We start from the raw sequence: 26985 nt of genomic DNA on the forward strand, positions 1-26985 counted from the left end.
ATGAATACATTTGACATGTATTTAATTTCCCTGAAAAATCAGCCTTCACAGACAGTTATGCTTTTGCTTTACCTCGAAAAGAAACATATTTTTAAATTCAATAAATTAAATGTCTGCTTTAGGGCAAAGGTTGCCCTGCTTTTACTAACAGGAATTACAGAATGAAATTTGTTCAACTAGTACGAAATAAAATAGACGTAGGACCCTCTAAAAAAGCTTTTTATTTCTAGTTATATATATAATAAATGTTTTTTTTTTTTTTGTTTTTTTTTCTAAAATCCTGATCTGTTTATAAGTTAGTACAGCTATACAGTTTATACATTAGTACCTAATGAAATACATAAATACATGCTGGGAGCAGCTGCAAAACGCAATTTCATCATCATAATTTTATGAGAAGTCAATTTTTTATCCAAACAGTTGTTTTAAAATGATTAAATACATACAACAAAAACTAGAAATGCATTTCTTATGATGATGTAAATATATGTATAGTTGAAGCTTTTATTAAAGGATTGAAGTGGGTGGCTTTTTCTGACAGAAAGGAGGATTATGTTGCTGAAAGACAGTGAACCCTTATCTATTTCTTCCCTGCCCAGGACTGCAGGAGAGAAGAGCACTGGCCATAGGGACTTCGACAGGAGTCTGTCAGGTTAAAATGATTACATTGTCCCTTTCCCTCACAGATACGAAACAATATCCAGCTTTCGTTGGTCACAAGCCGGGAAGAAACAACACGCAAAGGCATAAGCTGGACATCCAGCTGATCATGATAATGAACAGAACACTCTACATTGCTGCTAGGTCAGTATTGTTTTACTAGCCTCCTCCAGGGGCCTTGCAGGGATGGAATTTCTGAAATGGCGTTGGACATATAAGCTGTTATCACAATACCAATGGGGCTTAACCTTCTTCCATGACAAGGTTACAGGGGAAAGCAGGGGACTGTATGTTTGTATTTGGTTGGGTTGCTGCCTACATCAGTAATACCAATTACCCATTGCATTTCCTGAGTGTCTGGATTGTCATCATTTTTAACCCTAGAGGTGTAGCGGGCTGATTTATTATTATTATTATTATTATTATTATTATTATTATTATTATTATTATTATTATTTGAAGTGTCTCATTTCCTCTTACCTATAAAATGCTACTGCTAGTATATTTTAATGGCTTTCAGATATGAGATTGCATGGGGATTGAAGCATGAGAAACTGTTGTATCGGTTTTATTGTGATTTTTGTTTTTCCCCCAAAAAATCTCTAATGAAGTCCTTACGACTTTGCAACGTCACAGGGATAAAGAGGTCATAAGGCTGCAAGGTAACCATGTATAAGGGGGAGGATTTTTAATGCATGTTCTGCCACTGTCTCAATTTGTGACCTTTGCATGCTGCATTCCCTCCCAGCTGTGAGAGTAGAAACAAGAGACCCAATTCAACATTTTCCTTCATGGTTTGGTTAGCCCAGTAAATAAGTTTGAGTAAAAGTGTTTGTTTTTTTGTTTGTTTGTTTGTTTGTTTTTAATATGGAATATTGCACAACCATTACTAACAATGGTTAACATTATATCTTATAACATATATTGTATTCACTTTTAATAAATAAGTTCCAAGCACACAAGGAGGTTGTCTGTTAACTAAACAGGACAAAGGGTGCAGACATATACACACACGTCACTTGTTTAATTAAATGGAAAAGGCACAAGTGATGCTTCAACACGCCACATTATTTGTTTAGCATACAGGCATCTTATGAGTTGATATTTATTTTTACAACACAACAGTGATACTGGAAAATATTAGATTATTCTTCCCAGGCATGCTCTGTGTGGTCAGAAACTGCTAAAGATATACCAGTATTGTATGCCCATTTGCTGTCTTCCCCAGTTAACTTAAAACACATGGTTACTTGTTCACAAGTTTTGTTTACAAATTCGTGTTTTATTTACAACTTGTCCAGAAGGAATTGAAATGAGAGAAATATAATTGGTTTCTAGAATAATATTCCTAATCTTTACCAAATGTGCAGTCCTGGCACATTATCAACTGGATATACCAGTGGATTGTAATGCCGATGTTTGTATGCTCATGTCTTCTACCGCCATGGTAATAATAATAATGTATTTATATTTTTGAGACTTAGCTGTTTGTTGCTATTGTTAAATTCTATAATCTAGTCTCAAACAAAAATCCCCCCCCCCCCCCCCCCTTCCCTTTCAAAAGTTCGAGTGAGGTGATCTTATTTAACACGAAAAGCTTATACTGTATATAAAGCAAAATATGAACAGCACTGCTTAAGCCAGCTGTTTTGTATGGGCAGTATGTTTGTTGTGCATTTCTGTGGGCTTTTCCATCAGTAACATCTGTCGTTTTACTGATCCTGCTTTGCCCCAGGTTGACCCTCGCGATTGCCGCACTACACTATTATCTTACAAAGAGCTGCTATGTTATATTAAATGTAACAATCTATTATTCATGTTTTAAATAAGTTTTCCTTGGATCCTGATTAGGATACATTATTTTTTAAACTGAATTATAGGAACAAATTAGATAACCGGTTTCACAAGAAACGTTGCTGAAAAGGGGTTTAAAATGAGCGTGCTTTTTCCAGCACTGGTTTCTTTGTGAGCCCAGATTACATTTATTTAAGAAGTGATTCGGAGCAATTTTTTGAAACTGTTAACATATATTAGGTTAAAGTACTAGTGGTGGCTCATTTTTTGTTTCTATGTTATCAATACATGTAATTTTAATTCTCCAGGAAATATAAGACATAGGAGCACCAAAGGTGCATCAATTAACAACTTTTGTTATTTTGGGATGCAACATTATCTCAAAGAAATTGTTTCATATTCCCCAGCTAATAAAAAAAAATATATAAAATGTGTTTTTTTTCATTAGCATTGCAAAACGAATACACAAGGGAATTATCCAAAAGCTTATCGTATACAGTACAGAACCAGCGCCAAACCTAATTAAAACACCAGCACAATCCAACCCACTCTTCATAGCGCCATTTCATTTGCAGGTTTCACAACAGTTTTTTTTTTTTTTTTTACCCAGTGGCATTGTTTGAATGATCTTCCTGTGTTACATTACACCATGGCAACCAAATCCAATTTCGCTGACTGAAGGTGGGAAACGGAAGTTTTGGGATTAAGGGAGTCTGTGTTAAAATAACTTCCTGAACAAAAGGCTTTACATGCATGACCAGGGAGACAAAAGAGTTAATTATGTTTGCAACTTGTAAACAAAAAATATTAAAATACCCTCAGTATTTTTCACAAGGATGTGTCTCTTATTTTGTATGTCAAATCCAGTTAAAGCTCTCTTATGGGGTTCATTGTGTTAGATGTTGCTATAGGGTGATGGCTTAAATATATAAAATAAAATATATACTGCTGGTTAACAGGATATCAGGATCTGCTTTATGCATAGTTTTTTTTTTATTATTATTCATTAAGGTTCCCTGCCATGCATTCGCCATTGATGAAAAGCAAAGGAAATAGTGGGGGTGGGGAGCTCTATTGGAAGTTAATAGTTGCCCAATGCATACTGATGAGGTTTCCTTTTTTCAAGTTCTCATAGTGATAGATTGTTTTGCAGAAAGCCCTGGGATGCACTGCATTGCCTAACAGTAGCACTTGAGAAATGAGGTTTTAGGAAAAGTGCAAGCGTTATTACCAGGGGTGCAGCAGTCCTGAGACTAAGGGCCCCCTTCACATGGTTTTGTGTTTTAGTTACAGCACACGGCTGATTTTTTTTTTTTTTTTTATGTATTTCATCGCCTGTTTTCTTGTGGAAGTCTAAATATCTGTTCAGTTAAATAGTTGAATTGGCATTCATTTACTCTCTTCAAAATATACACACATACCCTTTTTGTATGTTCCTGTAAAAATGTCTCAGCTTAGAACGATTTCAGTGAAATGTGTTTTTTTTTTCACAGTACATAGTTGTAGATATTCTGTATCGATACAGAAACGTAGAATTAAATAAGGAAAGATTTATGTAAATAGGAATATTTGATGTAGACTTTCACATGATAGTAAAAAAACACGATGTTGGTCGGTGGTCAAATGTATAAGGTACTTTCCGTTTAAAAATCGTCCTGTTAATTAATATAGGTATATTTGTATCTTAATTCCATCAGAATGTTGGTACCAAGCAGGATTTTCTAGAATGAAAGAAAGAAAACGACCTGCTCACTCATGTCCAGGTACAAGCCTGTGGCATATAAACATGGATCAGGTGTATCTAAATTCAATTTTATCTTTATTAATGGTAAACCTGTTTTGTGAAGGTAGATATTACTTTAATATTTGCTTTTAGTAATATAGCATCCATTATCATACTTATAATGGATGATTCCGCCCATTCAAACTGTTACAAGAGCTTAGTACTTTCATAAGTGCCATTTCAAAAGGCCTTTGTTAGGGGGCTTCTCTTTTATAATCCGAATTTCATCACCTTTGAAATAGTTTTTTTTTTTATCATGGGGATAATGAAACGGGCATGTTGGTTCATACAAACATGACAGAACAGCCTGGAACCTATAACAATGGTGCTAATGGTCCTTTTGTTACGCAGCTTGTAAGGAAAAGGGGCAGGAACATTGCACAGCAGGAAACAAATGTTGGCTTGCATAGGCATGACTGAAGGTTCAGGCACTGTTTACCTTGCCTTGTTTATATAGAGTCAGCTTTTCCGAGATGTTTCTAGTTACAATGACGCATTTAGTCTCTTGGCTGTTTAGCTGTAAATAAGCAATTTGTATAGAGACAGACTAAATGTTCACCTCTCTTAAGTGGAGCCAGAGGCAGAAATGAGAAATGCCACAATAGCCATTTCGCATTGTTCAGTATGTGGGAGTAGTTTTAGATGGGCAAATTAAAATCTAAAATACCCCTTTTTAATATGAAAATTACCATTTGACAGCTGCTTTGATTCAGTCGTGTAGTTTGTGTGTTTGAGGACAGAAAATGATACCCTTGTCACTACAGCTCGCTCAACACTAATAAAACAATTTTGATGTTCAAGGAGCTGGTGGCAGTGCAGTAGCCTTGAAAACCCTCCTGTGTTGGGGAGGAGCAATGAATGAAAATGACTGTTTCCCCAAACTCTAATAATTTGGTTTAATGAGCATTGAACTCTTAGAGCTAACTGTAAAGCATAATCACGCAGAGGCTCACTAAACCGAAATAACCTGCCGTCCAGACAAAAATACATTTGTAGGTAATTCTAAACCAATTAAACAATGATGAACCTGGTTCCAACCCTTTTTTTAGCTAATATATTCATCACCTTTCCTCCTTATTATATGTAGTGGTATGACCTGTGAGAATGGTTAATAAACATCTTTAAAAAACATGTTGTTGCTATTTGCCTTTTTGACTCAAAGATTGGCATGTTTAGAGAACTAGAATTCTCAGCAAAACAGGAAGGTATGCAGTGTATGCACACTTAATATAAACTTTCCTGAGGGAAAACCATCTGAGGGTAATTGACCTGAACTCTGTAGAAAAAACACAACAGTAAAGTGTATTTTTTTTACACTCCATCTGTATACAATGCCTTCCAGGGAAACAGTAACGCATTTGTTTGAAACGGCAGTAAACCACTTACCTACGTCTGACTTCTGAGAACTGATGGTTCTATAAAACAGCCACACGCAAAGTACAGCTAGCCCAATGTTTTAAAAAACCCTGCTGCTGTTTTAAAAAATATATATCATATACCTGTACTAAAATGTAGATTTCCACAATTCCGTTTTTCTTTATGTTTTTCCTTTGTTTTCCTTCTTTCCAGGGATCATATTTATACCGTTGATATGGATACATCACATTCAGAAGAAATATTTTTTAACAAAGTAAGTGAAATCCTATTTTTGAATAGCCTTTGTAGTTTTAGTTCTCGCTACCTCTGTGTGTTCTAATTCCCTGAATATTCCGAAGCCTTAGAAGGATCAAATTGTGACCCTATTAACATGATCCTATCAGGAATCAAGTGACGTTTACAGTAAGTGCTCCTTAGCAAAGAGGAGAAAAACACTTGTCCTTGTTGTCATGACTTTTACAAATGGAAGCATTAAAAGAATTCTACCTTTTGGCCTACTGCATTCCCCTATTTTATATAGATATGCTTAGATTTATTTTATTTTCTTAAATTGCTTTTTGCTATCAGATGAATTGAAAGGGATTTTGCTTCTTTGCCTCAAGAAAGCAGTTGCTTTGAACATCAAGTACAATAACGTCTTTGCCTCAATTGATTTGCCTTTTTTTTGCTCTTTGTAGAAATTGACATGGAAGTCTAGACAAGCTGACGTTGACACTTGCAGAATGAAGGGAAAACACAAGGTATGCTGGTTTATGTTGGAACTTGAATATTCTGTTGTACTGTAGGTTCGTTTTCAGTTTCCATGTACTGTACCTTTTCTCCTCATTCATAGACACACTTGCCCACACATCCACATGCTCTGTTGGCAGCAGTTGAAGTGATGTCCAGTCCCACACATTCTTAAAGTATTTGGGAATATCAGCTGCCATGCCAAGACTATTGCTCATCTTTTTAAATATAGTACCTGTTGCTGTCTTAGTTATCTGGCACCATGGCATACAGTATGAGGATACTTGAAGTAAACCAATATAGTGTGTCCTGGAGTGACACACCATAAACACGGCACGAAAATAAAAGGCTCACACCAAACTGTGATTGTTGGTCAGGGACAGAATTAACCCCATCCCTGCTAACCTTACATTCACACACACACACACACACACTCTACATAAGCAGGGCTTTTGCTCTGCCACAGCTGCTTGGTGTTTCAGTGGAGGTTTCTCCACCAGAAATATTGGGTTTCTTGTGGTACTGTACATACTTGACCATTGGATAAACAAATCTGTATTATGTTTTTTTTTGTTTTTTTTTTCTGTTAACAATAAATTATCAGTAATTTAGTAGTATTGCTTTTGCGTATTAGCAGATGCTGCCATAGAACTGTCACCGGTGGCTTTATTTTATGTATTTATTTGTATTCATTTGTTCATTTTAATGCCATGCCAGTTACATTTATATACTGTCATGCATCAAATCCACTTTACAAATTAAAAGCAGATCTACAGTACCAATTAAACAACTGTATTTATTACTTAAAATATTTTCCTAAAATGCTCATTACTCATGTTATTTTGTGTCTTTTAGGATGAATGTCATAATTTTATCAAGGTGTTGCTGCAAAAAAACAACGACACCTTGTTTGTGTGCGGGACAAATGCCTTTAACCCATCTTGCAAAACCTACAAGGTATGTTTTTTTTATTTGGTTTGTTTTTCTTGGTGATGCGAGATATAATGAATTTAACAGTTCATTTTGATGCTGTATAGGAGAGAGTACAACAAGCTGCATAAAATGTGGTGTTTAAAAAAAACTAAATATGGTTGTTTGGTTGATACACATTTTTAGGAAACAGATACATTATCTTTCCAGTGTTTTGTCATCCCATTTTTCCTTAAATGTGTTAATTTCGTTTTTTTCAACTTAAAAAATAAAGCTCAAGATATGTATTGTATGGATTTGCTGCCAGAGCCCAGTTGTTCTATAAACGAGTGAGTAATGGAAAACCTGTGTGGCTAATAGAGAACCAGACACCATTGTGCAGGACTGTGGTTACATTTGTGCTGAGTCTAATTTATATCCGTATAACCTAAGAATCCTCTTCAAGTAATCATGAAACAACTTAAAATTCACCATATGCAAATATATTTATTCTTCTAGTTTTACTCACTGCCTATTGCCTATCCAAATGGAATTACCAGGAATAGTATTCCATCTTTATAAGTTGGTAGCAAAAGCTAAATTATGAAAGGTTTTTGTTTTTTTGTGCATTTGACAATATAGAGGTTTATCTCTGCAGAATAGATCCCTAGAGCCACATCCTGTATTGCTACATGCAACACGCCCTGGGAACACATTTTAGCTGGGATTCCTCTTTAAATGCTTGTTAGCCAATTCCCACGTTTTTGATTAAAGGATATTGGAAGCAAAGTTTGTTAAAAAAAATTGTGATAAGCTGTTTGGTTCTCTAGGGAACTGACAAATCCTACTTCTGTGAAAAACAAAAAAATAAAGAGATGATCAGCATAGCCAAGGTTCCTGCTGGTGAGGAGATGGACACTGCCAGTACTATAATCTTATATCAGATCTGCAGTGCTGCAGAGACGCGGCATGACTGAGTGGCACAGGAAATGAGTAACGAGGGAAGTAATGAGCAAATAAAAGACAGTTTGATGATTGAGAAAAAGGTTGTGAAGATGTGCATTTGGTGATGTTATCTAATCAGCAACTCCATCTGCTGTGCGCTGTAGCAATCTGTAGGTCTTTTTTGTTAAACAATTGCACTCCCTTTTATTTAAAATGATAGAATTAGCTTGACAAAAACATATCTTCTAATGTAGCCTAATTGAAAGGAAGACCCGTCTGCAATCATCGACAGTTTCAGCAGCAGCCTCCTCAGCAGAAGAGACCTCTTTTAATGTGATTGGTTTACCAGCTGCTTAGCTGTAGTGCCTGGAAGAAAAAGCGGCAGCACGTGTGCCCCTCCACCTTGGCTGCAATTTCCACCCCTCCCTGTGCGATAGGCGTGAATGGAGCTTCTGTTCAGGGTTGGGCTCATTTCACATTAATCAGAGCCGCTTGATAGGGAGAGCGAACATTTATACAAATGGTTCTGTCGGTAGCATCCCTTCTATCATCCCTGTCCCAGTCTGCAGCCACCTCCATTTTCAACCCAAACGTTTAGCTTTTTCTAACACTTCCTGGCACAGTTAATGTTAATAACAAATACCTGTGACTGTGCCGCCTCTTGGGAGCTGGCTATTGTATACCTCTATTTCTTTTGTTTTATCCCTGATGTTTTGATTCAATGCCAGGTTAATAGCTTCTGCAGCTGCTTTGCTTCTGTGATATAATGCCTGTATTGATTACATCACACGTTGCCACCCTTGCTGAATTGTGCTGAGGTTTGCAGAAGGTCACAAGGATACCTGCAATGACTTTGGCTGCCGGTTATTTTCCACTGTTACTAATGACTGGGAATGCCTTTGACAGACCAAAACAGTGGACATTGATACCTTGGCTTCACTGGTTCAGAGCGAAAGTGCAGATGAGAGTGGAATGTTGTGATTCATATTGAATAAACGGGTCAGGAGATTCAAATTCATCACTGTACATTTATGTGGCTGCAGTACAAAGAAGCCCAGGCTGGATTGAGTTTGTGAAAAGCCAGTTTCTCCCCTATAATTCACCGTAACATTTTTTTTTTTAATTTTATTTTTTCAGATTTTAAGGGGGAGTCTAATTATTAACCACAATTTAATGGATTTGTGAATATGCTTTAAGCTATGATATTAATTTATTTTATATTACTGTAGTGTAGAGTGTTTTAAATGTGTTTTTATTTATTTATTTATTTATTTATTTTTAATATAAATAAAATAATGTACTAGGGTACCTCCTCAGGAACTGATTCCAACTAACACTTACTAGACTTTCACATTTGCTGAATTTTAAGGAATTGTTAAAACTAAATAAAGATGTTAAAGCTTCCAGATCAAAAAGGATTTTTTAGCTCCTTATTGAACCCTCCCCTCCTTTTAAATGCTTTTGTTCAGGAGAGTGGTTTTATTGGCACAACAGCTAACTTGTCTTTCTTGTACTAGTAGTTTTGAGAGAGAATTTGGCTACATTTCACTTGTCTAATTTCACAAATGCCTTAGTTTAAAGTAAGGGAATTCTAATTTGTTCTAAGCTGCTGAGTCTTAACCAAGTTCTCCTGCATTTGATAATAAATCTAAGGTTTAAGGGCAGATAATAGATTAAAAAAGTACTGAAAATTATTCAAATCAAATGTTGTATATACAGTAAGAGAGCTGTTTCTGTATTTGATAAAAACCTCGATTTTCTATAGACCTCTCACATCTCCTGTTTGTCTGTGTGTACAGCACCATTCAGCTGAACTTGACGAGGTTAGATTGCTGAATACGTGCCAGAAACCACAGACCGCAGAGTTCCTTGCAGTGACTTAACAACGAGGCAGAAAGGTTCTAGTGAGACAAACTCTAACCCCAGGCTCTAACCCCCGAGAAATAAATATAACAAATTTAAGTACATTAGCAGTACAATGGGGGAAGCCCAAAGCTACTAAAAAAACAAATATGGTTGTTGAAGTCATTTTAGTATGCTCTAGAGAAAGAAAACAGAGTGTGGTCTCTTATTATATTTCCCTTTTGGGGGGGGACTGTGTAGCTGTAGTTTCAGTAAAATGGGTGGAAGAGTTGGAAAGTGAATTCTTGACAGACTGTCATATTTGACAGATACCTGGTTTCCTAACAATGTAATTACACCTGCACAAAGGTCCTGAATGTGGTAAAAAAAATAAAATAAAATAAAAAAAAGTCCCTGGCTGGCTGGTGGAAATATTAGTTTACCATGTCATCTATATTTTGAGATGTTGTATTTGTATTGAAGAACAAAACATTTCACAATTGAATACATGTTTGACTTTCAGATGGATTCCTTGGATATCCATGGAGAGGAGATCAGCGGAATGGCCAGGTGCCCCTATGATGCAAAACATGCAAATGTGGCCCTGTTTGCTGGTGAGTTATCACACCCTGCAAAATCTTCCACTTGTGTTCACAGATATTTAATAGATTCAAGATACAGACGGATTGGAAGTATCCAAGATTATTCATCTGCAGCATCACTAATTCAGAAGCACAATCTTGCTGCATCGTTAAAATAATCATTTTATATCCACATCAAGGTCCTAATCTGCTTGTTCTGCTCATTCAGTGGGGTGAATGTGCCGGTTAACATTTCTGACTTTTTCATATGTCCACTTGCTTCCAGTACAGCTCCTGTTGACCTTTAGTAACTAAATGAATAGCCAGTTATTCAGCATTGGTAATGTTTTTACAATTACTCTTTGCAGTATTTCCATCTGTACTATACATACTTTAAATTCTATCCAGGATAGTCCAAGATGCATTATCAACATGCGCAAGTAAATAAGTCATAAGTAAATAAAGGGAGTTTTCTCAATTAATAAATCATCAGGGATAAGGAGCCAGGATTATTCCTCTTGCTCTCATTCTCCTCTTTTCCTGACAGGACAATACTGTATGCAGTGCTCTACTGTATAAACACATTTCTACCGCTAAGAGATAGTGAGATATTCATCATTGGGTAACATGCTTGCTTGAATAAATGGGATACTTATCCAAGACTAATATGTGCTGTGCGAACTCTTTAAAATCAAACCAGACACACTGCTATACATTTGGTTTCAGGGAATTCCAACACTTTACATGGGATTCATCAAATTAACATCAGCAAAATAGGGAATCTTTAGGGTTCTTCCCTCAAATGTAAATCCCTGGCTTTGTCTGAACTTCCTATCCAATGTGTGAGCTTTTTGGAATATATGATTTAGCAGCAGTGGTATGCATTGCTGCTTTCTCAATTAGTATCCTTTTTTTGTATTTTACTAAAACAGGATTAGGATTACCCCTTAATTTCTGACAGAGCTATAAATCTTTTTACTGCCCCACCAATTATGCATTTAATATTTCCAGTCTAGTCTTCCAAAACACACTGAAATTATTCCAGCCATCTAGCTTTTGACTGAAGTGGGAAAGTCATTGTTGTTCTCTTTCTTCCATCTCCAGATGGTAAGCTTTACTCCGCCACGGTAACAGATTTCCTAGCAATCGATGCTGTCATTTATCGGAGTCTTGGAGACAGTCCAACTTTGCGGACAGTCAAACACGACTCAAAATGGTTGAAAGGTGAGTAAACAGAAGTGTGCATCTGAAAAGCTTGGAACATGGATGGAAATACAGTTAGCTGTCTTGTGGGTCAAATCACAGAATAGGCAGTGGGCCCTGGCAGTTTGAGTTGAGGAAAATGGTGACAGATGCCATGAAGTGGTGTTTATTGAACTAAGAGCCAGGCGGTATCCAATCCCATTCCAACCACTGATTTAATATTGTTATATAACATGTGGTGACCTTTTAGTACTTGAATTATGACTTTAATAGCTTTTAGCTTCTCCGGTACCTTAAATTGGAAATTTGGTCACATTTTTGACATTGCAGAGCATGTAGAATGAATTCAATATATATATTAATGCAAACAAGATGTATATATTGTCTGTTCCCTGACTTTTCAAAGCCACAGTTTTGGCTTTCTGATTTGTTTAGAAATACTGTAGCCTGGGCTTCAAAGTAAGACATATAATGACTTTCCATTAATGCGGTTAGAAGCCCTTTAATTACAATATAATATGGTGCCAGTCGTGGAAGAGTTTAGTCAATAATGTAAAAAGTTTTGCACAATAACAATAGTCTCTGTGGCTACTGACATTGATTTAGTTTTGCCTGTAGCTCTGCCGTGATTATTTGCGGCAGTCTTTTCCTGTATGTTTATTTTGTTTTTGTTCTTTTTTGTTACAGAGCCGTACTTTGTGCAGGCAGTGAATTATGGCGACTACATCTACTTCTTCTTTCGGGAAATCGCTGTGGAGTACAACAGCATGGGGAAGGTAAGGCTGAACTGGTGTAAATAGGAGCAAACTCTTCTCCCCATTGGAAAAGACTATGAGCTTAAAGCGGTTCATGAAAACAGGCTGGCGTTCTCGATAAGACCAGAAGCTGAATAAAATGTTGGCTGGGCCACAAATACAAGCTAGCTGTATTGCTTGGTTATTAAATGCAGCATCCATTTCAAGTCTTGATCACGTACCGTTTTAATTGATTCAGTTTTGTATGGAGTTCTAACTTCAATTTTATAACAGAAAGCCAAGATTTGTTTATAATATTAAGCTTTTTTCCTGCTTTGTGATCCTTATAAAATGGATTTTAATATTATTTTTTAAATTATTTCTTAGTATTGCAGCTCAAGATAGTAGCTACTTCATAAAGTGTCCTATGAAGGACCACGCTGTTTGTACATTTTATGTCTGGAACCTGGGGACATTTTCTTGAATTTCAATATAGAGGATGTAAACAAAAGTGAAGAATACTGTTTTTGTGATGTGCTCATAGAAAAAAAATATCCTTCCAGTCTTATCCCACATTGAAAGATCATCAGATAGGACAATAGGAACACCTTTTTATTATTATTTAAACCCATCAAAGGACAATCAACCAAGCTTGCACATTTTTTAAGCTATTTTATTATATTCTTATGTTATAGGAATATTACCTACTGCAAGGCGATCTTGGATATGATAGCTTTATGTTGTAATTCTGAAGGTCACGATATGGAGGTTAGAAAGCCAAAGCTAAGTAACCTTTGTGAAAATGAGTTTTTGAATGCTTGGTGTCATACTGGCTTCTAAAGGATTTATGGCCTTATTATAAATGTCAGAATTGAAAGGTCTCTGAATACTCTGCTTTAGAACACCACTTAGAAAGATAAGAAATAACGGCCTAGCTATGTAGTCATTGCTTTAGAATTCACACACATTGTTTTGATCTTCTGTTAAACAGTGAAATACAATATGCTTTGGGCAATATGTGGGGGGAACTGTAGGGACGATTATTATACGCTATTAAATATTATTACAAAATGCTGCTATGCCAGTGTACAGTGAATGTAGCATATGAATACAGTAGGCAGTCGATGAGCTGAAGTGCTCAGGTTTGACACACAGGGTATTTGTGTTCAGGTGGTGTTCCCCAGGGTTGCCCGGGTGTGTAAGAGTGATCGGGGAGGATCTCAGAGGGTGCTTGAGAAACAGTGGACCTCGTTCCTCAAAGCCCGCCTCAACTGCTCTGTCCCCGGGGATTCACACTTCTACTTCAACATCCTCCAGGCAGTGACCGACGTCATCCGGATAAACGGGCGCGATGTTGTCATGGCTACATTCTCAACACCTTATAACAGGTGACTAGGAGCTCTACAGCTGCCAGATTTGTTTCTCACATAATATCTTTTTTATATAGATTTTTTTTGTTTCCTCATTAAATAGTTTTGTTATTGTATGTGTCACTGAAGCATGCCCTGTTGTGTTAGTAGATCCCATTTATTTTAGGTTATATGACCAGTACCTTTTAGACAGTGAATTATTAAAACAAAAAAAAAATGATAATGCCGTTCGAGGCATTTTTTTATTCTCATCTGGTAATGTGCATTTAAAGAGCTATATAAAACGTTATAAGTCCTGAATGGGTTAAGAGCAATAATTACACAAAATGGATAGGTATTATCTTGGGAGATATATTGTCTCTAAATGTGTGCTTGTATTTGTGTGATGTGGGTATGAATAAAAATGTAAGATAACATTATTCTTTATTTAAAGAATAAAGGGACATACTAAATCATCTGGAAGCCACGATCCTCCATTTCATACATGTATTTTTTTATTATTATTTCAAAGTTTAATTAAGAAATAAAACCATAAACATAACATGTGTCTTAACGGCCCATTTAGACCTTGAACATTTAGATCAATTTTTGATTAGGTCATATATTTGAATTAACGAAGATAAATAAATAAGAAGCATGGTTACGCATTGCTTTATGTTTCACTGAGATAAAGCCTTTGCTAAACAATCATTAAACTGACAGAGGGCCTACATGTAATGCCTTTGTTTCTGGACATAACTAATTCTCCCATATTTGTGTTATTTACAGCTAACATTATGAACATAATAGAATCTGTTCTCTGTTGCTGTTGCTGCAGTCTGCAGGTGCCAGTTACTGTCATGAATCCAAGGTTTACTTTGTTTCTAAATAATTAGCCTTTAAAAGCAAAGTTTGAATTGAAAGTGTGTTTCTGTGAATTGTATGCATGTTTCCTAGCGGAGTAAGTAATAAGTGCTTGGAAATGTCAATTTGCAGCATCCCTGGGTCTGCTGTCTGTGCCTATGACATGGAAGATGTTGCTAACGCCTTTACTGGAAGATTCAAAGAGCAGAAGTCCCCGGACTCCACTTGGACGCCAGTCCCTGAAGAGAAAGTACCCAAACCAAGGTAAACATGACATCTGTCAGCATTTGCAAACACAAAAAAACTGAAGAAGCAAAAATAACAATCAAGGAAATACAGCTGAAAAATTGGGCTTAAAAACAAACTATTTTTTCATACAGCTTACTATATCTCTGTAACTGCACTTTCTTTGTTCTGGCTTCTGTTGGATTAGGAGCATGTGTTTAACAAAATGTGTTTTAAACTGTGTAGTATTAACAAAAAAGCACTCCATATAATCTAGTTTGTGGAACAGATTTTTTTTTTTAAATACAATGTGTGATTATTGTTTATGCCATGAAAAGGGAAGGGTTGACAGAGTAAAGTATAAAAACACACTTACACTAACTGATGTACCAAAATAAATATCTTCCATAAACTCAAAGCGATTTCCAAGTTTCCCAGAAAATTACTTCTTCCAGTTGAGAAAACTGTTATTAGCATTTAATTTCCCGACAACTGTAATGGATCCTTTGTCTTGAATATTGTATTGCAAGCGTCTGAGTTATGCATTTAAACATCAAAGCGTCTCCATTGTGTACTTATTTCCCCAACTGGTGAAGGGCCAAGTATTGTTCCCATCGGATCTGTATTCAGTTCAGTGAAATCTAACTAATGACAAAGAAATGCACCCAGAGGATGTCCAGTAAATGGTTTCATCGGATGCATTTTGCAATGTTTAGCTTTTTCTGTCGGCCTATTAGTATGCGTGTTCATAAGCTCCCATGTTTACTAAGCAGTTCATTTAGAGTACTGTCTGTTTTCACTGCTTTTTCATCCTCACAATCGCCCCCTTTGTCCTTCCGTGACAGGCCTGGTTGTTGTGCCGGATCAGCATCGCTAGAAAAGTACAAAACGTCCAATGAATTCCCAGATGACACCTTGAACTTCATTAAAATGCACCCCTTAATGGATGAGTCGGTATCTTCCATTGCAAACAGACCATGGTTCCTAAAGACAATGGTCAGGTGAGTACTCAAGCCTGTATTGTGGATTAGGGTTACAAAGTGCCTCGTTACAGTGTGAGCTATGGTAGTTGTAGCCTTCCAGTGTTCACTTACAAATTAGCCAGCTTTCAGCCTAATTGTATCATTTGATTGCTGTGCATCTCAAGATGGCAGCTGATTGCCTGGATATTTTATTCAGGCTTTTCAGGTATTAAAAGGATTTGGATGGACTGTAAAGTGTCCTCAGCCCTGTATAATTAATTTGGAGTCTACCTTTTTCATGGAGTTTTCCTGGTTGGCAATTCAGGACATTGTTTTGTTAATGTAGTAAACTCATTAATTATGATTTTCTGCCTTCTTACCTTCTTTGTTTGGTCTATTTTGTAGTTTTGTTTCAACAAAAATGTGAACATTTCTTTAGGGTCCTGGCAAACAGGAGAACACTTTAGACATTTACGACTAAGATAAAATATACTGCACAAGGTGTCATTGAAGTAATGAGTAAAATTATCTACAATTAATTGGCAAATGAGCTTGAATTAATCGTGTTGTTTTTTTTTTTCTTTTGTATTTTTGTATTATTTTTTTTTTACTATATGTAGATATCGGCTAACCCGGATTGCTGTAGATAATGCTGCTGGACCTTATCAGAATCACACTGTTGTTTTCCTTGGATCCGAGAAAGGCATTATTTTAAAATTCCTGGCCAAAATGAGCAGCGGTTTCCTAAATGACAGCCTATTCCTGGAGGAGCTGAATGTCTACAACCCAGAGAAGTGTGTATCTCATTAGGTCCCCGACGAAAGCCTTCCAAGCAGATTACTTCTCTGTCATTTAAATTGTTTTATTAAGTTTCATTGCAATATAGTGGTTAGCAAATTAGAGAGTTCTCTTGGAACCATTCTGCCGATTTCCTTTTTTCCACAAATACCATGCATGTGGATAACGGATAATCACTGTTAAAGGTTTCCTTTGCATTTAACTTTTCCCAACCAAAGGAAACTCAAACATAGGAAATCAAATACATTCCAAATGTAGTTGTAAGTTACCAGAGATTTTCTAATGGTAGTGCATGTTAATGGATGTGCCAATCCTTTTCTGTTACAAACAGTAACCTTGGCTTTCATCCAAATGACTTTGTGGTTAGCGTAGGTGACTTTGGATTAGGGGCTTGTTTGGTTTGATTGCTGACAGTATTACACAGACTACAAAAGCCTTAAATGAGAACTATGATGCAGGCTGTCTGCCTTACAGTATGTTGAAGATTAACAAATCCTACTTGGCTCAAGAAACAAGAGTTAGCCTCTCAGTCATGGATACTGAGAGTACATTTATTACTTTAGGGCCCCCTGCTGCCAAGCATAAATGGAGAGAAACTAAGAATGTTGTGCAGCTGAAGAGTAGACATGTCTGACCTCTTCTTCATTATGAACCTAGGTCATTTTCAACAGTGTCACTTACCATGCATATGTGTCCTTGTTTGTATCAGATGCAGCATTGATGGTGTGGAGGATAAGAGGATTGTTGGTATGCAGCTAGACAAGCAGGGCAATTCTCTTTTTGTGGCTTTCTCCTCCTGTGTCGTGAAAGTACCACTCTCAAGATGTGAGTGGCATGGCAAATGCAAAAAGTAAGTCAACTTGCAAATAACTCATAACAACTCGACTAACACGGTAATTCTAAAAAGAGCTGAGTCAATGTAATCATTGATTGAGAACCAAAATTTCAAGAAGACAAACTCATAGTTTATTCCAGGCTAAGAGTCTGAGGGCAATAAAAGTGTAATGTTGAAATAATGCAAACTAACGGCTAAATCTCTCAGGTCATTTTAATGATTTATTTTTATATATATCTCTCTTCATAAAGGTCTTGTATTGCGTCACGTGACCCTTACTGTGGATGGGTGAAAGAAGGAGCATGCACAGAAGTCTTACCTGACACCAAGTAAGCCACTGCTAAAATCTATTATATTTACTTGTCTGAATTCATTATTGTTCTCGTCTGAGGATTACCAATGTTGTTTTGAATTTGTCTGTATTCCAATGCAGGATGTTTTCCCTTCCTGTTTTTCAGTAGACAAAGGTTACAGGAAATGTGTTGAAATTTCATGGAAGTAATTGTGTGCACTGGTGAAGAAGGAAGTGCAAACACACCCCAAATATTAATGTACAGTATATATTTCCTGTATCTAGTAGAGGAAATAAGTAGACGGCTCCAGGAAGTTACTTCCCCTTAGCACGACTGAGCACGAGATACACTCAGTCCCAAAGGCAAAACCACAAACACATTTTTGATGCTGTCCTGAAAGTTCTGGCATTTAAGCTATTTTTTTGAAGTTCTAGTGTTCTAGTAGGTCCCTACTTATAGTGTGTTTTGACAGGTGGGTGGACAGAGGCATTAGGAGGTGAAGTGGCCCATGGGTTGCAGTGCTATTAAGTGGCTGAGCTGGGATTAGAGAAACAGAATATCTTGGCTCTTAGTCCTTGGCACTAGGCACAAAGCCACAAGTACTTCAAAGTTTAAAAACAAACACATGCACACATACAAATCAATAAACTAAACTAAGGGTTTGTAGTATTTTAAATGCAGCAAAGACCACCTTTGCAAAGTATTCATTCAGCCATTTTCCATTTTCCAGGGTATTGCTGCACCATCTGGAAGTTGCTTGTATTTGGCCTATTGCCCATTTCAGTAGCATGTTGTGGCCCACTTATCAGCAGAGCTACACCCCCTTCAAACCTTATTTGAACAGCACAACCATATATCTTGAACTGTTTATAATCACTAACCTTGCAAAGATGTCTGGTTTTCCATTCACTCTACAGCTCCCTTTCCTCAAAGACTAGGGTTCTCTCTCTTTCTTTCTTTCTTTCTTTCTTTCTTTCTTTCTTTCTTTCTTTTTCTCTCTCATTCTCTCTCTTGATGTAGATAGATAGATAGATAGATAGATAGATAGATAGATAGATAGATAGATAGACACACACACATTGGTTGAATGAGGCATAACATTCATATTTGTCTTCCCAAACTTCATTACTGGAAGCACCATGTATAGCTGTTATGATTTACTAAACAGTGAGTGGTAGGCTTTGACTTTATGAAGAAATACATTGCATTCTTTCAGGTCTTGCCATCTTTATCCGATTAGGTATTCCTTTATGCTGAAAGCTGAGATGCTCACCATGATGTCTTTTTTCATTATGTAGATTGGCATTTGAGCAGGACATTGAGCTGGGCAACACAGATGGGCTGGGCGACTGCCAAAGTAAGCATATCTTCTCCCCCTTTGTTTATCTTGGGCCAAAGAGTCTTTTTTTGTGACTGGCAAGAGCAGAGTTATTTTAACAGGTTTCTGTTTGGAGTAAGAATGAAGACAAACAATAATAGAAAGCAAGAGCAACAATAGCAAGAAAAGAAAGTGTCAACTTTGTACTGTTTTATCATAACCGGACCTAAAAAAGAAAGCTGAGTATTTTACAGTTGTCTTTGTAATTATAGTTATATTTATATAGTATGGCTGCATTGAATATTTATCTTTTAGGCTATAACTAGACTGTAAATAAAGCTATATGTGAATGTTTTCCAGAAAAGATTGATTACATTTGCACTACTGTGAATTAATTTTGTCTTGATGTATTTATTGTTATTTTTTTCAGATTCTTTTGTGGCGCTTAATGGTAAGCCTGCATGTTATATCTCTTATTAGTTAACTAGAAAAATCAAGTATTTCAGCACTTGCAGCTGGCATACAAAAATAAAACCTATTTCCATATAAACAATATTGCATTCCTCCTTTCTTATATTGAAGCCCGCATTTGTTTTCTTCTTAGACATTCCATCCAGTCCACATGATAATGAAAAGTCTCGAGACACAGTGAGGCATGGTCAGTTTTCTATTTGTTCACTTTATCTTCTGTTTTAGCTCCTAGAAACCCACCCTCATAACCTATTACCAATTCAAATATTGAACATTTTCCCAGCTGCCTTATGTCTCCCTTTCTGTCCTGTTTTGCATTCAGCTATCCTCCTGTAGCATTGATTCTGTCATGGCATTTAATAGTCTAATTAGGTTGCAATAGTTGTTAATAGGATAGAGCTTGGTGCTTCAGGGCCTCTTGGGCCTTGCTGACTTGCGCATATTAGAGCAACAATAATGGCTAATTTGAGAAGCTGCCCTTGTAGAAAGCTAAACATAGGCTTGCTTTCTCAGCAGTCTAGAAATAATAAATCAAGCTACAACACGGAATGTGTTAATCAAGACAAAAATAAGCTTGCTTTGCCTTTTGACTAATGGAGATGTGTTATTGTATTATTTTATGATGTCACCTTTCACTTTTGGGAAATGATGAAACTCAACACCCTGTACTGGGCTTGTCTTCTGAAATATGGTTAATCTGGTGCAAACAATATATTTGAGTTTGTAGTTCTCCTGGTTATAAGTCTCTTACATATATCACACAGACAGAGTTTGTTAAATAAATGGTTAGAAATCTGTTAAAATTATCTCGAAATGTGAAAGCCATTAAATGTGAAAGTAGAAACTGCATTTTTTCCAGCTTCTGTAGCCCCATTGTTACGATTTGATGATGTTTATTCAGGGAATTCTTAAAACTGCCATTCTTAACTCCTGGGAGGTTCAGTCCATGTGTTGGGGTAGGAGCAATTAACTGGGCAGGGAAAGTGGACAGGCTCCCCAGTGTTCTTCTTTTTATTTATAAACCTTTCATTTTCTTAGATACGTGGACAAAATCACATCTGCTTTGTGGGTATTAAAGGACTGTATGTCTAAGTGAACACCATGTCAGGGTATTGGTTCAGTAGAGGCCAGGTTATCTGTAGACAGGATTTACCTTCTGCCGAGTGTGCTACCAACACCTTTTGTGAAGGCTCAAGAGCCCCGATGGCATCTGCTCGCTCTGTAGTTTATTTTATCAGAGCTCTATCGATTTTTCTCATTTCTGTAATTACCTGCTGTGCTTTCAGTTTCAATTCAATGAACACCACACTGCTTTACTGGATTGAAAACTATTCTAGGCGCCTTTATGTCTTGGAACAGCATATTTGTTTATCAATAGTGCTTGCCAGTTTGCAATGAACCAATATATCTCAAAATGAAAACACTGGAAGAATTACAGGTCATCCAGCACCGTCTCTCCACTTACGCATTTTAATATTGCCTAATACTGAATGCCTCAAAGTTTGTAATCACCTGCTTGTTAGTAAATGTACTGTGTCTAGTGCATTTTTATGTGGGATGTTTCTGGTGGTTAACAGTCCTTATTTTGATGACCTTTCTCAACATTATTACAAAATACATAAACAGCAGATTAAAAAAACAAGAAGGTAATAAAAAATGTCTGGGACATTCAATGTGTTTTTTGTTTTAGAAAAAGGCTTTCATTGAGAGGTTTGATAGTAAATTATTCTTTCTTTTTTTACAGTACTGTACCAATTACTATTGTATGCTTTACTAAAAAATAACTATTGCAACTCAAGTGGTGTAGGCCCTGAAATAAGAATTAGATTTGCTCAATCCCAAGATAGAGAAAAGAAGGGATTACATTAGCATGATTTAAGTACAGACAGGATTTGACATTCTGTAATTAATTACCAACATTTTATCTGTGGATCTTTTTTTCTGCATCATTAGTATGTCTTTTTTTGCCACAAGGCCATGTCAGCAAACATTTTGTTTGTTACAGAAATTAAGCCTTAGTTTTCTGTATTCATGTCAGCTTCTAGAGACTCCACTTCCTGTCAGGGCTGATAATGAATAATGTATAGGCTTGTCACACTAATATTTCAACCTTCAGTGCGTCGCTAAATAAATCATTTTAATGGTTACATGTTGCAGTCTGGAGATCTGGCATGCTTAATAGAAGCAGAGCTGGCTTCAAAGACCCTTTTCACAGGAATGGCTTGCTACAATTTGTTTCTTGTAAAACCTTGGATTGATCTATGTTTCAGTCTATCTGATGGTGCTTTACAAAGGTTCACGTCCCTTTTTTCAATCCAGGGCTTCATTTCAGAGGTTTAGTTTCTAGCAAATGACCTGCTGGCAGAGTAGAGGTTTTTTTCACCCTTTCTCAAATGGAAAAAGTGACTTTGTATTTTTGGATGGTAACCTCCAGAACCATGACATTATATAATCTGATGTTTTATATAATAGAAACATTGTATTATAAATAAACACAGTTGGTCTATTTTAATAGGAATTAAAAAAGGGTAGTGGTATTGAAATTTGAAAATAACATTTATTTGGAAAGAATGACAGCATGGTAAAAAAGGGGTGAAAGGGCTAAAAAGTAAGAAACAAATACCCTGAAAAAAAAAGTTATAAAATTACAGAAAGTTACAAAAAAAAAAAAAAAAAAAACACTATTTAGGGAAATAATTAGTTTTGTCCAGATATTGATTTTTATTACCTTTTGCTTTTTCTGTTTAGTATGGTTCTTCGTATTATCCACTTTGTTTCAGTCCCTTACTGTCCAAACAGATGCATCACCTACTGTATTGGCTTCCGTTTTCACAGTATTAACAACTGTCAATTTCCAATGCATGAGATGGCACAGTTTCTTGCAAATTTGAAAGGATTTGTAGATCATAAATTAGAAAAAACAAACAGACCAGAAAAAAGCATTGAAATCATGTAATTAGAAAAAACAAAAAAACATCTAACCCAAAAAGGAGGTCAGGGGTTCCTTCCCCTCAGTGATGTCAGCCGTTGTCTTCTCAGATTAGATAGAACGAGAACTTGAGATGTTGAGTCAGGGAAGCTCCTGCACACGCAGGGTCTCACTGGCAGGGCAGCTACAATGGGTTAACTCACAGAAGTTTAATTTGTCCTTTTACCTGTTATATCTGAGATATAATTGTAGTTAGATGTGAGATTTCCAAATATCTTCGGTAGTTCCACTCATAAGTGCAATGCAGCTTCAGAACATCTTGCATTTCAAGTTGGGAATGCCGATTGACTATATCTGACATTACCAGAATGTAACACAGCTGGTTCGGATAAGAGCAGCTAGTGGATTGGTGATTGTAGATCACAAAATCAAATGATGTATTTTTTTGATTCACCCAAATGTGAAAAGGTTTTAAACAGAAAATAACCTCTGTTGTGTTTCTGGTGCTAACAGGCCAATCAAGCTCCCCTTTTCTCACCACCTCCCGTTCTCCAATCAGAGAAGGACACAGCGACCGTGGGCGCATGCTTGATCAGAAAGATCCAATGGTCTCCTCTGATAAGAAAGACCCATACATGGCAGTCCCATCCCATAATCACCAGGATACAAATGGTAAGGCCTTGGAACCAATTTTATATTTTCCTGTGGTGGGAAAACAGAATTATAGTGTAGCTGCTTCCAGCTGGATCAGATATGAGTAACAAGTCTTTTTTGTTGAAAAATGTTTTGCTTTCAAAGCATTGAATCTAAACTTCAGCCCCTTCCAGCATGAGTCTGTGATAACTTGGATTGGCCACCCATTGATTTGAAATGTCATCTGGCAATAGTTTTATTTAGGCACCCTAGTAAATGTAATAGCTCAGCCTTTTTGTAGTTTAATCAAATTAATGAAAAAAAGAGAAAATAAAATAAGAATATAAAGGGACTGGCTGGTGCACCATATCAGTTAACAATGTCAGTGATGGCAGTGCCCTTGTGTCACATAAATTAACATGATCCTTTGCAAACTCATCAACTCATTACAAACTCATTACCATTAAGTGCTGTCCTTTTTGCCCTGAGCTTGATCAGTTTCACTTTGGTTCGCAGAGTGATGTGCTGGGCATCGGTCGATTACAGTCTCCTCAGGCGGCACGAGCCACACAGGGCGCTTATTAGCACTAAACAGGGTCAGCTTAATCTCCTAGACTCTATAGGCATAATTATTATTGTTGACAAAGCTGGAAGCAGTGTACCTACAGGCAGAAAACAATGGTGGCAGAGGTGACTGCATGGATGTATAACATTACTGTGTTGTGTTGCTCCCCCCCCCTTTGCCATTGCCTGTATACATCAAAATACTTTGTTTAAAGCAAATTATAATGATTTACATGTGGGTAAAGGCACTGGGGTGTTCTGCTGAACATGCTTGAATTAAGCTTACACTTATTTTACTGTTTTTGTGGTAACTTAAGCTTTTTCAGTTTTGGCTCATACTTTGATTTGATTTTAATTAGCATTTGATGGATTTAAAAGCATTATTTTCCCTCGTTTTGCTAAATTCTTGCATGGTGTTTTTATTGCTGCTGCTTTCTGGTCTCTTGTTCTTGCTTTCAGCTCTGTATTATCATCATCATCATCACTCACATATATAGACTATTCATTCTGTGTGGACACTATTGCCTTGATAATGCCACTTCCCTTATGTGCTGCCTTTTCAACAAGCTTTCATCTCCTAGAAAGTATCCTCAAGGGTGTTTCTTTGGAGATGCTGGTTTGTGTAGAGGTGACATTTGTGAAATGCAAGCTTTGGAGGCAAAATATACTCTGAAAATGTAGAAAGTTTCTCGTACTGGATAAGAATGCCCACATCAAATATACTGTACATGCCTTTGTAACCCAAATCTATTGTAAACCAAATTTATAACGACAGTCTTGAGGGACTATGTCATATAATTTCTGGCGTGGTTACTCCAGTTTTTTGTGGTCAAGTGTCTAAATATGAAACCCCCCATCAGAAAAGACAGTAGTTTACAAGCCTTGTTTCTCAGAAAGGCTGAGGATTGAACAGCCATGGAGACTCTTGTGACTGTTCCAGGTCAGGGAAGCAGGCTATGTTTTAGAGCCTCCCTCCAGTGCTGTCAATCCAATTCCTTTAAAAAAAATGCCTTCATTATAATGTGTTATTTATTAAACTATTCAACAACAAAGTACAAACAAAGTTGTAGGGCTGGTTTCAGAGTACATTTTAATTATTTCTGCATTTGTGTGAGTTTTACTAACTGTATGTGTGTGGGTCCTGCTTTTGTATATAGAATTCCAATCACCTTCTCTAACCCTACCATCTGCTGCCATTGTACTTAGTCCCCCTTCCACAGGACATTTCATCTTCCAAGATGGAATGTTCCAAGGCTTTACCTTATGTAGTGCAACTGTATTACTAACTGAATTGTTGGAGAATCTGTAGTGGCTTAACACAATTTCTGTGTTTGTTTTCTTCCCTCCTCCCTGACTCCCTCTCCCCTTGCCATTCTTGTGTACAAACTCCTATCTTTGTAGTTCTTAGAGTCATTAGAAAAAGCAAGAACATACTTCCCTTTCTTTATCTCTCAGATAATAGATGTCTGGAACCTTCGCAGTCTCTGCTTTTAATTACGATGTTGATAAATTTAAACGCTGGCAGAAGTTTAGCTTGGCGAGTTCACCATATGTCTGAGTTTTTCAAATTTGTTTTAAGAATTAATGCTTTTTGTTTTCAGCAATATCAACTTCACAGTCTAACTGTAAATAACTCATTACTCTATTTCTTGAACAGTGCAAATAAACTATTTGTTCATAGAAAATTAAAAGGAGTATAAAGAACCCAGCAACTAGCAGATGAGTACAGTTGAATAAACTGATTTTATCTGTGCGATAAGACCTCAGGCTGATCAGATGCAAGTTCTTGTCTGGTCAGCTTTTATTTGCACGTACTGGAAATGAGTTCAGCTCTGTGAGATACGTGACATAATTACTTTCTCATGTACAATTAAACTGATATAAATTGCAGCATTAAATTGGGCTGGATCCAAGAATTAACCCAGGAGAAGTAATTCCAATGTAGTCTTTGTCAGGATCCTTCCTGCAGCACCATGACCATACATTGGCTCCTTTATCTTGAACAGAGCTTGCAGTTTTTTCTGTCCTTGTTCACACTTGATTACTGAGTCATTACTAATGTAGAGCATGAAGCTCACCTAAGGAACTATATCTAAGGATGGTGCTGTACTAAGAAACCACACTCAAATCTACACTATGGTTCTTTGGGGGAAAAAAAAAAGTATTCTAAATTAAAGTAAAAGTAGTGATACAGAGTGGGGGAAATCCCTACTCAAGGATTGGTGCCCTTAAGAATCACAAAGTATGAAATGATGTCAGTGATGGATCAGAGAGCAAATAATTGTGTCAGTTTTGCAGCAGAACCTGAGAAATCGATGCCAAAAATCATGCAGGTAATACATTTGAACACATTTTAAAGTATGGCAGAAGCACTAAGACATTTTATTAAAAGTACCAGTGGCACAACTCTAAAATTGAGTGTTGCAATGAAATAGGATACAAAGAAGCTACTTGGCCTTTAGTAATGATATACCTGAAATGTATTTTTCACATAAATCATGCTTATTAAGAACCAGAATGATTTGGTTAAAATGAAACTGCATACCACTTGAAAAGAAATTGACAATTTGTGTAAGTACTCTGCCAGGCTGAATAACAATAGATAAAATACTGCCCTTGCCAGCATAAGTACTGAACACATACAAGGGGTGGGATGAACATCACTAACGGTAGCATTGACACAGCAGAACAGATTTCCCAACCCATAAATACACCCATTTATATTGGTGCAGATATAGTAGCAAGGATGTTGAATTAAACTTTTAGACAAGTGGTTTTGATGAGGTGCCACACAGTCCAAATCACCTTTGACCATTGTTCCATAGTCCAATGTCTGTGTTCTTGTGCATATTTTAGCCTTTTAGTCTTGTTCGCCTTTCTTCACAGAGGTATTCTTACTGCAACACATCCTTTAAGTCCTGATTTCAAGAGTGACCTTTGTACTGTTGATTTGATGGACAACAACACCTGTGCCTTCTGCCAGCTCTGTTGTGAATTCAATGCTTGTATTCTTTCTATTCCTTAGGGATATTATCTTCAAGTATTGTGCATCCTTGTTAGACAGCTTTTTGGGTCTTCCAGTCCTGGGTTTGTCAATTACAGATGATGTTTCTCTGTACTTGTTGATTATGCTTCGGATACCACACCTTGAAAATCGAGTGATGCAAGCTATTTCACTCAATGTTTT

At 36.7% G+C, this 26985-nt stretch overlaps 1 protein-coding gene across 4 annotated transcripts in view; it reads left to right on the plus strand.

The window, feature by feature from the left end:
- Positions 1 to 26985, plus strand: part of LOC117409078 (semaphorin-6A) — a 57625-nt gene that overhangs the window by 21218 nt on the left and 9422 nt on the right. Inside the window, exons 3-19 of one of the 4 annotated variants that reach the window (XM_059022605.1) lie at positions 687 to 804; positions 5807 to 5867; positions 6292 to 6354; positions 7199 to 7300; positions 10563 to 10653; positions 11725 to 11844; positions 12511 to 12599; positions 13728 to 13945; positions 14903 to 15034; positions 15841 to 15996; positions 16578 to 16751; positions 17465 to 17605; positions 17842 to 17919; positions 19182 to 19240; positions 19632 to 19652; positions 19806 to 19859; positions 23115 to 23273. In XM_059022605.1, the coding sequence (XP_058878588.1) occupies positions 687 to 804; positions 5807 to 5867; positions 6292 to 6354; positions 7199 to 7300; positions 10563 to 10653; positions 11725 to 11844; positions 12511 to 12599; positions 13728 to 13945; positions 14903 to 15034; positions 15841 to 15996; positions 16578 to 16751; positions 17465 to 17605; positions 17842 to 17919; positions 19182 to 19240; positions 19632 to 19652; positions 19806 to 19859; positions 23115 to 23273 (1836 nt within the window). The remainder of the gene's footprint in view (positions 1 to 686; positions 805 to 5806; positions 5868 to 6291; positions 6355 to 7198; positions 7301 to 10562; positions 10654 to 11724; positions 11845 to 12510; positions 12600 to 13727; positions 13946 to 14902; positions 15035 to 15840; positions 15997 to 16577; positions 16752 to 17464; positions 17606 to 17841; positions 17920 to 19181; positions 19241 to 19631; positions 19653 to 19805; positions 19860 to 23114; positions 23274 to 26985) is intronic. The other 3 variants (XM_059022614.1, XM_059022606.1, XM_059022616.1) reach the window with 3 other exon arrangements.

This window comes from Acipenser ruthenus, chromosome 1, assembly GCF_902713425.1.
Source record: "Acipenser ruthenus chromosome 1, fAciRut3.2 maternal haplotype, whole genome shotgun sequence".
Classification (NCBI taxonomy): Eukaryota; Metazoa; Chordata; class Actinopteri; order Acipenseriformes; family Acipenseridae; genus Acipenser; species Acipenser ruthenus.